This window comes from Myotis brandtii, unplaced genomic scaffold (genome assembly GCF_000412655.1).
Source record: "Myotis brandtii unplaced genomic scaffold, ASM41265v1 scaffold461, whole genome shotgun sequence".
NCBI classification, from domain to species: Eukaryota; Metazoa; Chordata; class Mammalia; order Chiroptera; family Vespertilionidae; genus Myotis; species Myotis brandtii.
The window spans coordinates 1,469,545-1,480,606 of NW_005367626.1; the positions used below are offsets into that span (position 1 = coordinate 1,469,545).

An 11,062-nucleotide genomic window follows, 5' to 3' on the forward strand; every position below is an offset into this window, starting at 1 on the left:
CCCAGCGTCCCTCCCGAGCTGGACGGGCTGGACTCCGAGAAGGACAAGATGCTGGTGGAGAAGCAGAAGGTGATCAACGAGCTCACCTGGAAGCTGCAGCAGGAGCAGCGGCACGTGGAGGAGCTGCGCCTGCAGCTGCAGAAGCAGAAGCGGAGCAAAGGTCGCCGCAGCACTCGCCGCTCGGGGCTGTGAAAAGCCCGCAGCACATCAGCTTGCCCCCGTCGCCGAACAACCATTACTTCCTACCTTCGTCCGCAGGTGCTCAGGGAGAAGGGCACGGGGCCTCCTCACCTGCCAGCACCCAGGTGTGTACTGCACAGGTAAGAACTCCTTGCCCACACCCGCTGCACCCCCTTCCTGGAAGCGGGGTGTGGATTTGCAGAGCTAAGAGCTGGTGTTGGAACTTTCCAAGTCCAACAGCACCTCCCGGCCACGAAGATTCTGGGGCCTTCAGAGTAGGCGGACTTGCTTCTCTGGGATGGAGGCTGGCACACTGGTTCTCTAAAACGCTGGATAAGAAATACGTTTGACTTTGGGAGCATTATGGTCTCTGCAGACAACTTATAAACAAGTGCACGTGGCTGCGTTCCAATAAAGCTTTATTTACAAAATCAGGTTTGGCTCCCAGGGCTGTAGATTGCCAAACACTGTTTTAGGATTCCTTGGCACCACGCCTCAGCATAGGCCCAACCAATTCATTCCAAGAGCCAAAAGGGAAGTTACCAGACCTTACTGGTCTCTGTGTGGTTGGTCTGCAGAGTGCCAATATTTACTGAGCACCTACTGTGTGCCAGCCCAGACCCTCTTCCAGTCTCCTGGGACTAACCAAAAAAAAAAAAAAATCCCTATTCTCATGGGGAGACAGTAAATTTAAAAAAAATATAAAATATATAATGTATTAGAAGATGATACATCTTATAGAGAGAACGCAGAAAAGGGGGGTGAGGAGTTTGGAAATTTGCAGCCTTAAGTAAAAGGGCCAGGGACATTTGAGCAAAGCTTTCGAGAAGTGAAGGAGAAAGCCTTGTGAATATTTGGGGTGCAGGCAATGCTAGGCAAAGGAGGAAAAGCAAGTGCCAAGGTCCTGAGGAGCGAGTGTGCATGGAATGTTCAAGCATCAGGTGGAAAGCCAGTGTGCCTGGGGTAGAATGAGAGCGGAATTGTAGAAGACAGCTCAGAAGAGTAACTGTTTCAAAGACTAGACCAAGGTGATCATCAAAGACTTTACTTTGTCTATGAAGACAAAGAATTATTAGGAACATCTCTTTAAGTCTATCTGAGAAAAGGTTACATCAAGCATGTCAAACTCCCGGCTGGCGGGCTGCAAGTTTGACATGCTTGGCTCACATCATGAAAAGATTCTGAGTGCTATGGCGTTAGAAAAGGAGTAGGAAGAAAACTGGCATTAATTGCACTCCTGCCATGTACATGTATATGTATATGAGTAATCTTGTTCATTGTCACAACAACCTTTTGGGCTCCGGTTCGTTATTCTTTATTTGCCGCTGGGGAAAGTGTGGCTCGGGGAGGTGAACCTGGGATTGTCTGATTCTAAAGCACATGCTCCTTTCACACTGACTATTCTCTACCCCGGGAGTATGAGGTGTGGCCATAGGTAATGAGAAGACATTTTTGCAAACCCAGTGGAGCAATACATTCAAATGAATGATGCCCACCCATTTGGGAGGAGTTGGGACTTAAATGCATTATCATCATCAATGACAACATTTATTGAATGCATAGTGTCCTGGGCAACAATGGTAAACACAGGTCTTTTTACATAGCTCTGCACATTCAGTTCTAACGATATCGATACTCTCCAGAAGAACCAACATTTGTACAGTGATTTACAGTTTACAAAGCACCCTTTGAAGGCATGAGTGATTGCTTGATAAAAATATATTGAGCAATCCAGGATAACATTCCTGACTTGTGTCTATGACATTGCGGTAGAGGTAGGGGTGGCAGATTGATCATGAAGGGCTAGAAAAGTCCGGTAAGGCTTTGAGAAGGGGGTAGACTTAAAAGGAAGTGTAGCGTTCAAAAAGGAGAGTTTGCAAAAAGGCATTCCATGAAGGGGAAAAAAAACGATAGGGAGGTAGCATGTACAGGGCATGCTGAGGGGAGCTCATAAAGGGATTAGTGGAACTTAAACTTGCAGAAGGAACTAGTACTTGACTAAAGTCTTGAACACTAATGTTGGGGAGAAGTGGAACCCTATGCTGTGGATATGTAGGAGCCCCTGAACGTTTTGAGCAGTAGGTGATACATAAAAGCCAGAACTGAGACTTTGGTAATGGAACTTACCAGGGCCAGGTGTTAACAAAGGCTGCTCTCAAGAATGCCACTGATGGTTGCTTGACTTGTGCTTCTTTCTTTCTACAGAACTCAGGGGCACACGAGGGCCATCCTGCAAGCTTCTCCCCCCAGCCTTCTGGCCTCCACCCCCCTTTCTCTGGAGCCCAGGCAGATAGCAGTCATGGTGCTATGGGCAATCCTTGTCCCCAAAGCCCAGGTGTACAGCAAAAGGTAGGCATCTGGGAAAAGGTTTAAACTTGGGATTGACTTTGCTTCTTCTTTCTTCTGTGGATCCTTTTCATCCCAATGATGAGGTTCAATGGCAGAAATAAATGACATTTTAGGTAGAAACAGGCCTGAAATGGATGTACTGATACATGTTAGGAGGTACTTCAAGAAGTCATTTCCCGGCGTTATTCCAGAAGTCATGGTGAATACCATGACCCTGGTATGTTTGTGAGACACCATGGGGAACAAACCGGTTTCAGTGAAGCTGAAATAGGGGAGTGTGGGACATACTGCTGGATAAAGTGAAATACATGGATCTGTGGAAAGGATCAGAGGGATCCAGAAAGTTGGGTTCACAGTGCAATAGCCCTGCAAAAAAGGGAAGAGATGATGCATTTCAGCAGGTGGAAGAGTCAGGGATGTGAAGGATGTGGGTGGTCCAAGGGCAGGGGGGAGGTGATAAGGAGCAAGTGTGATGGCCAACACAGAAGTGCTGCATACCGCCTGCTGGGGCCAGGGTCCTGGAGACAGAGACCCTGGAATGGCCTATCCACAGGACACACTCAGTGCACGAGGCTGGTCTCCAAGAGATTCTCCCAGCCGTGCCTGCAGCTCTCTGCAAAGGCACCAGCCACAAATGGAACAGCTGGGGGATAAGTTGCTCTGGAAACTCCTGGGGTGGTGGACTTCTTAAAATTGGACTGGACTCTTTTACTTTATTTCCTTTTCTCATCTTGCTTTCTCCTAACAGAAGAGGGTGCACCTTGGAGCGAGAAATAAATCTGTGAGGTTCCCATTCTAAAATGCCTCCAGCAATAAGTCCATAGCGATATATACTATTGTTAATCTACTCGGTTTGTTTTCCTAGCCCTCGCTCTCTTTTTTCCCTTAAGTCTATTTTTCCAAAATTTAGCCCATAGTTTCCATTACAGAATCAGTACCAGATCTGACACATGAATTGTCTGTTTCTGCATTTGACTCACACAGATGGCTGGTTTGCAGTCTTCTGATAAAGCAGGACCAAAGTTTTCAATTCCATCCCCAACATTTCCTAAGTCAACTTCAACAGTTGCAGAGATAACACAGCCTCCATCCTATGAAGATGCGGTAAAGCAGGTAAGCACATGATTTGTTCTTTATCGAAGAATAGGATGGCTGAATTGCACTTTGTTTTACATGTTTTACACGGGTTCATGCATGTGGATTCTGGTATTGAGTGCATCTGGTTCCTCCCACCAGAATGGACAGTGTCTACATGCTAACTATAGAAAGGTGCTGATGTGTATGTAAGCTGTGTGAGGCCTAGAGAGAGAAGAGTTTGTCTGGGTACCCAGATGACTGGATTTAGTGCCAGCTCAGCCACCAGACAGCTGTACTGCCACTAAGGATGGGCAAATACTCAACTTATCTTATATGAAACAGGGCAAATATCTCCTTTGTAATGATTCCAAATGATATAACACTTACCTCTACCATTCTAATACCAAATGTCCAGGCAGCGGATAGGTCCTCCAGTATATGAGAGCAATGGTCAGTGTGACACTTCCTAGGGTTCTTCCTAGCTTCAAAATTCACTGTTCCTGGCAATATATTGATGGTTATGGAGCTGAATAATAACAGAGGTTCATTTGTGTTTGAAATTTTCCAAAAGAAAAGGTACAAAAAGAAAAGCAATTAATGGTCTTATTTTCCAAATGGCTTGAGTTTGGATAAAGTATCAGCTAGCCCTTCATATGTGCTCAATCCAGAAAAGATCTACATCGCTTCCTGCATACTGGATTCCACAGATCACATCAGCCTACAGTTAGGTTTTACTTGGCTCAGAGAGTTTTTTAAATATGTAGGAGATTTTATGCAAAAACTAGGCTTTCTCATTTTGGAAAAATTAGGGGATGTGTCTACACTGAGGCCCCATTTCTTTCAGAAAACAGTCACCTGAGGCACAGAATCCACTGCCTTCTTGAACCATAGCATGGTTTCAACACTCCACCCTTCTCTCCTGTTCCACACTGGGACCATTTGCATTACCTGCCAGATCCTGTAGGCATCTAATGCCTCCTGGCCTGGTGAATGACTCGTTCTTGGAACAGTGCTCCCATCTGTATTGATTATTGACACCTGTGTTTATTGGGACTGGACTCTCAGAGGAGTGAGATCAATAGATGTCTTAGTTCTCCCCATTTCCTTTCCCTGGTATCTGTAAATATCAACCTGGTATCTGTAAATATCACAGTTTTGAAAGAAAAGAAAAGAAAAAGGCCAAGCAAAGTGGATTTCCATTAATAAGACTCTACTTAATGCCGATGAGCCAGAGGGAAGGGGTCCAGTCCCTACAAGTGTTGACAAGTTCCACAGACTATTGCAATGAGGAACTAGGGAAATATGAGCCACATTCTTAGGCCATATTCACTTTAAAGTGAGATAAGGGGCCAAAAACCAGTTACACCTATGTTTATAGTAGCATTATTCACAAAAGCCAAAAGGTGTCCATCAATGGATGAATGGATAGACAAAATGTGGTATATACATACAATGAATATTATTCAGCCTTAATGAGGAGGGAAATTCTGACATGGATGAGCCTTGAAGACATTACGCTAAGTGAAATAAGCCAGTCACAAAAGGAAAAATACTATATATGAATCCACTATATAAGCTATCTAGAGTAGTCAGATTCATAGGGACAGAAAGTAGAATGGTGGTTGCCAGGGCCAGGGAGGAGAATGGAATGGGGAGTTGTTGATTAATGGGGACAGAGTTTCACTTTTGCAAGATGAGAGCAGTTCTGGAGATGGATAGTGGTGATAGTTGCACAACAATGTGAATGTACTTAATATCACTGAACTGTACACTTAGGAATGGTTAAGATGATCAATTTTATGTTTTAAAAATATAACTAGCCAAATTATGTTTTAAAAATATAACTAGCCAATTAAAAATATAACTAGCCAAACCTAGTTCAAAAATATGTGGTGCTGCTTCTAATGATTTCCTATCAAAGAGGGAGCCACCTTCTGACTTCTCTGTCCTCCTTTGGTTAATTCACAATAGCAAATGACTCGCAGTCAGCAGATGGACGAACTCCTGGATGTCCTCATTGAAAGTGGAGGTAAGACTGCCCGTGTTCTGCCCATCAGGATACTCTGCACCTGCATGTACTCTAGGGCCATGGTCGGAAAACCATGGCTCAAGAGCCACATGCAGCTCTTTGGGCCCTTCAGTGTGGCTCTTCCACACAATACCACGTGTGGGCATGCACATACAGTGCGACTGAAACTTCGTGGCCCATGTGCAGAAGTCGGTATTTTGTAGAAGAGCCAGTACTTTGTGGAAGAGCCACACTCAAGGGGCCAAAGAGCCGCATGTGGCTCGCGAGCCACGGTTTGCCGAGCCGCAGTTTGCCGACCACTGCCTAGGGAGTAAACCCAGGTGCTCACTGTAAATGGGACTGAAAAGTCTATGGCAGCGGTTCTCAACCTGTGGGTCGCGACCCTTTTGGGGGTCGAACGACCCTTTCACAGGGGTCGCCTAAGACCATAGGAAGACACATATATAATTACATATTGCTTTTGTGATTAATCACTATGCTTTAATTATGTTCAATTTGTAACAATGAAATTGGGGGTCACCACAACATGAGGAACTGTATTAAAGGGTCGTGGCATGAGGAAGGTTGAGAACCACTGGTCTATGGGTACAGTGGTCACTCCATCCGAGCTTCCTGTCCACTTTGGATCAGACTTCTTGGAACATTTCCACCAATCATTTTAACAGGTTTCATGTTCCAACTGTTCCCTAACTTTCCTCTTTTTATACTATTTCTCTCTACCGTTCTAATCCCAGTGTCCCTATCTTCATTGGGAGAAGGATGGAGAAGATAAAACAAGTTTTGTGCTACCTACTCAAAATGATATTCAATTATTAATGTCCCATTAGATGGTCCATTCATGCTTGAATGTCTTTCAAGCTAGCAATAAAAATTATCGACATATTCTTTTTGCCCCTTTTAAGTCATGTATTTATTTTTTTAATTATGTAATATGTACTTAGAATTTAAAACCATACAAATGAATAAGGTCACATAGGAGAAAGTGTAGATAGAAAGAAAAAAAAAAACCTCAAGTAACAACACTTGAGAAAGAGGGTCCAGGCTCAAGGCTACACTGGACCAAGTCCCCACCTTTGGGCAGTTTGCAGTCTGGTGAGGGAGATTGACAACAAGCAAGAGAACAGGCAATTCCTCCATTGTAGCAAGAGAGAAGGAAAAGATGAGCAGCGGGTGTGAACGGCAGCTCCAGCAGCGGGTGCGAGTGGGGCTGGTGCCAGGAGCAGGTGCAAGCGCCGAGCATGACCACAGCACATGGGAGCAAAGAATTTTCAGTAACCACCAGAGGCTCACCCCAATGACAGTGCCTGGCACCCCACCTTGGTCTGGCACTCCCGCTCCACCAGCCCACCACAGCCAACACCCACCATGTTCTGCGCGTGTTCCCTGCTGGTCAGCGCACATCATAGTGACCGGTTGTTCAGTTGTTCCGCCATATATATAATGGTGGACCAGATAATATGGATTGGAAAGAAAAGAAATGAAAACCAGAAGGGGTGGATGGATGGTGATAAAATAGTGGTGTCTGTAGATTAGAGTGACTCCTTGTGGCTGAGAAGTTGTTGTTGGGTAAGTTAGAGGAATAGGAGGGGATGCATTGAGAGTGGGAAATTTTGCTTGATATTGAGCTTTCAGAGGGATAAAGTATTTGGAAATGATAAGGTCCAGGGTGTGTCCAACAGAGTGAAAATGAAGGAATCACTGAAGTTGAGGGTGATGGTGACGTCAAGGAACTGAGAGGCCAGCTGGACAATGGGTGACTTCTGAGGATGCTGAAATTACAGAGAATGACAAGAGTTTAAGTGGGGAAAAGGCAATGAACTAGGGAATAGAGTTTTCAGTGGATGAGGAGACATGTGTGGAGTAGGATGGTGGGGAGAGAAGCATGACCCTGAAAGCCAGGAGTTATAAGGTGGAGGAGTAACAATCAGAGAGTGGCAGCAGGAAGACTCACCTGCTCTGAAGTACAGGAGCCCACACTGAGGATGTAACAGAGAATGCAATGTCCTCAGGGGACAGACAGCTGTCAGTGAAGGAGCAGGTAAAGGAAACTGCTTTGAGAATTTGATAAACACAAAGTGAAATTTCCAGAAAGAAAGGATGTGAGGAGAGACCCGGAGGGGTCAGGGGGATAGGGATGCGTAGAGCCGTCTAGAGATGAAAGAGGGTAGTGAGCAGTGACCAGAGGAGCATAGCCACCTCCTGCATCTGAGTGTAACTCGTTCACTCCAAAGATTCACGTTGTGAGGCATGCTCTGTTTGAAGTGATTTGACAGTTCCCATTGTGTTTTACCAACAGAAATGCCAGCTGATGCCAGAGAGGATCATTCGTGTCTTCAAAAGGTCCCAAAGATGCCTAGGTCTTCCCGAAGCCCCACTGCTGCCCTCCCCAAGCCTTCTTCTCCCTTTGAACAAGCGTCTTCAGGAGGCCAGCTCTCATTTGATCACTATGGCACAGACAGTGATGAGCACCTTGAAGTCTTATTAAATTCCCACAGCCCCTTGGGAAAGGTGAGCGATGTTGCCCTTCTAAAAATTGGGAGTGAGGAGCCTTCTTTCGATGGCATAATGGATGGATTCTCTGGGAAGGCTGCAGAAGACCTCTTCAATGCGCACGAGATCTTGCCAGGTCCCCTCTCCCCGATACACACTCAGTTTTCACCTTCTTCTGTGGACAGCAGTGGGCTGCAGTTAAGCTTCACTGAATCTCCCTGGGAAACCATGGAGTGGCTGGACCTCACTCCCCCAAGTTCCACACCAAGCTTCAGCTCACTCAGCACCAGCGGCCCGAGCATCTTCAACATCGATTTTCTGGATGTCACAGATCTGAATTTGAATTCCCCCATGGACCTGCACTTACAGCAGTGGTAGAATGCCTGATGCAAAAATGCTAAGGAAGGCCAACAGGAATTCTACAACCACAAATACTTGTATTGTATTACCCAAAAGGAGGAGCAGGAGAAGGGGGAGGGAGAGGAGGAAGAAATTTAAAAGAAGCAGTGGAGATTTCTATGACTATCAACAGCACAAATAGGAGTCCTTTATATATATATATAGTAATACTTACCAACATTCAATGACTGTTACTGATTTTAGCAATGCACTTAAAATGTGCTTTCTCAGATCAAGAATGCCAAAAAAAAAATCTTTCACTACCTTTTCAAACACCAATATATTTTCTAGCCCATATTTAATTAAGACATTGTTGGGGCGTAATCTCACTTTGTAAGCTTTTCTCATGAATTTATTGGAAAGAAAATGTAAACTTGGGAGTTCAGGGAAGTCAGTCCATCAAAGGTTATAGAAGACACACCTGTGATGGAGGCTGATTCTCATAGCTCCATTACTGTCTTTCAAAATACAAATAAGGCCCAGTTTCAGTTACAGAGTTCTTGAGGCAGAATAGAGGGACAGAACCAATTCATTCCCAGGGAAGAAAAATCAACTCAGTGTCCCTTGGCCACAAAGCTGCCCCATTGGAACGGTTTCCAATCTCCTACCCAGGAGTCTGTGTTGTGTGGTCACTGATAAAAACTGACCCGCCATTGTTGCAGAGAACCCTTCCCGGAACTTCCCTTTTTCTTAACCAATTAGCCGCATCACTCCCACTCTCTCTGTGGTGGGAAGCATTGTGAAACAGGCAAGAAACTCCTGCCATGGGAGGTTCTCCAGCACAACCCTCCTTAGTTCCAAAGACTAGTGCTGACCTAAGCAGATGAAAGGACCGCTCTAGCCTCAGGGAGCCATATCAGGGATCACTCAGACAGCGCTAGAGAACACTGTTTCCCATATCATGGGAATACTAGTAAGCCATAGGCTATTATAACAGGACTATGTGTGAGGTCCAACTTCTTTTTCTGGAATGGGCATGGTCTTGTTTATTTTTCTGCCACTCAACTTTTCTTTCAAGAGACCAATCTTTTCTTGCTCCTCTTTCAGATATCTTTCTTTTTTGCCCCGACATTGGGAGAAGAGGACTTCTTACTGTAGATCTAATAAGCTGCCATACTCCTAATAAAGCCATATTTCAAAAAGCTAAAACTCCAGGTTTTCCTGGAAAACTCATTCTCCATATGCATACTTTGCTGCAGAAGGAAGTTGAAAGAATGTCTTTAGGAAGAAACTGGTGACTTGGCCCATCAGTCACCACGCTCATTCTCCCCTCGTTTGATTTACAGAAATCACTGATTTGGGAAATTGGAAATCATTATATTGTAGAGATACAAGGAGAGAGTGTTTTAGGTATGGATTTCTGAAAGAAAACACAATTGCGTATTGAAAACAGTGGGAGGAAGAAAAGACAGTGGTGTCGTGTGCATTCCTCATTACCTCTCACGCTTGTGCTGGGGGTTGGAAAACTCAGCCGTCGGGACGGTCTCCCCAAGGTGCACTGTGGCTTCACCGTGTTTATAGTGTTGCATGCCGTAGAAAGTAGCTGTTGTTGTTGTTTTAATTTAAATCACTAAGGCACTGTTTTCTTATTTTGTAAAAAACGTTGTTCACTGTGCACTTATGGAGAAAATAACCAAAAATGTTGTGATTTTAGAAGTTCTTTTTTTGATAAACCAAAGATTTAGAAATCATTCCATTGTTAACTTGTAAAACTTGTGTGAACAGAGTTTTTGGTGACTGCTACTCTGAAAGCTGCCAGAGCTTATTAGGGGTGGGGGATATGTATATATATATATATATATCCACACACACATGCATATGTGTATGGATATATATATGTGTGTGTGTATGTGTCTATGTATGTACACATATATACATGCATGTGTATAGACACATACACATGTGTGTATGAATCTTGTAAAGCAGTGTTACAGAGATCTATACCAAAAACCTTTAAGCCTCAATCTGCTGTGAAATGATACTTGGTCTTTCTCACTACGAGTTTCTAATTAACCAACCAGACTACACATTGCCTCTGTGTGTGTGACTGAGGCTCCAGCCGATGACTCACAGCCACTTGCTTACTGTGAACAAGCTCATCTTGACAATGGACATGGATGTGAAAGACAGAACAGCTTCACCATTAGCAGCTGGAAACGGCAATACAGTCTCTCCTGGAGAGCATAAAAGGAACATTAAAACCCTTTTACATTCCTTGATCTGCATTGCGCTTTAAAAGATCCACATGGTAAATTTTTCATTTTGCTTTTATGTCGGTCATCAGAACCAAAAATCTAGGGGGGACTGGAGGGGATGACCAATCTTTTCTTTGAAGATGAAGCATGGGGAAGAAACCCTTATTAACACATTCCTCACATTTGTTTATTCCTCAGATGTTGAAATTCTATTTGGATCTTAACAAAGCTTGCTGGTCAGTACATTTTTCATGTGTTACGTTGTGTGATTTGTATGTTATCCTCCCCACCCTTTACTTCCTTTGGAAAACAAACTCATAGTGTCCCTCCTCTGAGACAATAG

General features: G+C 44.3%; 1 protein-coding gene across 1 annotated transcript in view; it reads left to right on the forward strand.

Annotated features, from left to right (window-relative positions):
- Positions 1–8,708, forward strand: part of MYOCD (myocardin) — a 50,404-nt gene extending 41,696 nt beyond the window's left edge. The window contains 6 exon segments of the mRNA XM_014547008.1: positions 6–153; positions 156–320; positions 2,386–2,529; positions 3,514–3,642; positions 5,578–5,635; positions 7,932–8,708. Coding sequence (XP_014402494.1) covers positions 6–153; positions 156–320; positions 2,386–2,529; positions 3,514–3,642; positions 5,578–5,635; positions 7,932–8,503 — 1,216 coding nt within the window. The 3' untranslated portion in view covers positions 8,504–8,708.
- The last annotated feature ends 2,354 nt before the right edge of the window (positions 8,709–11,062 follow it).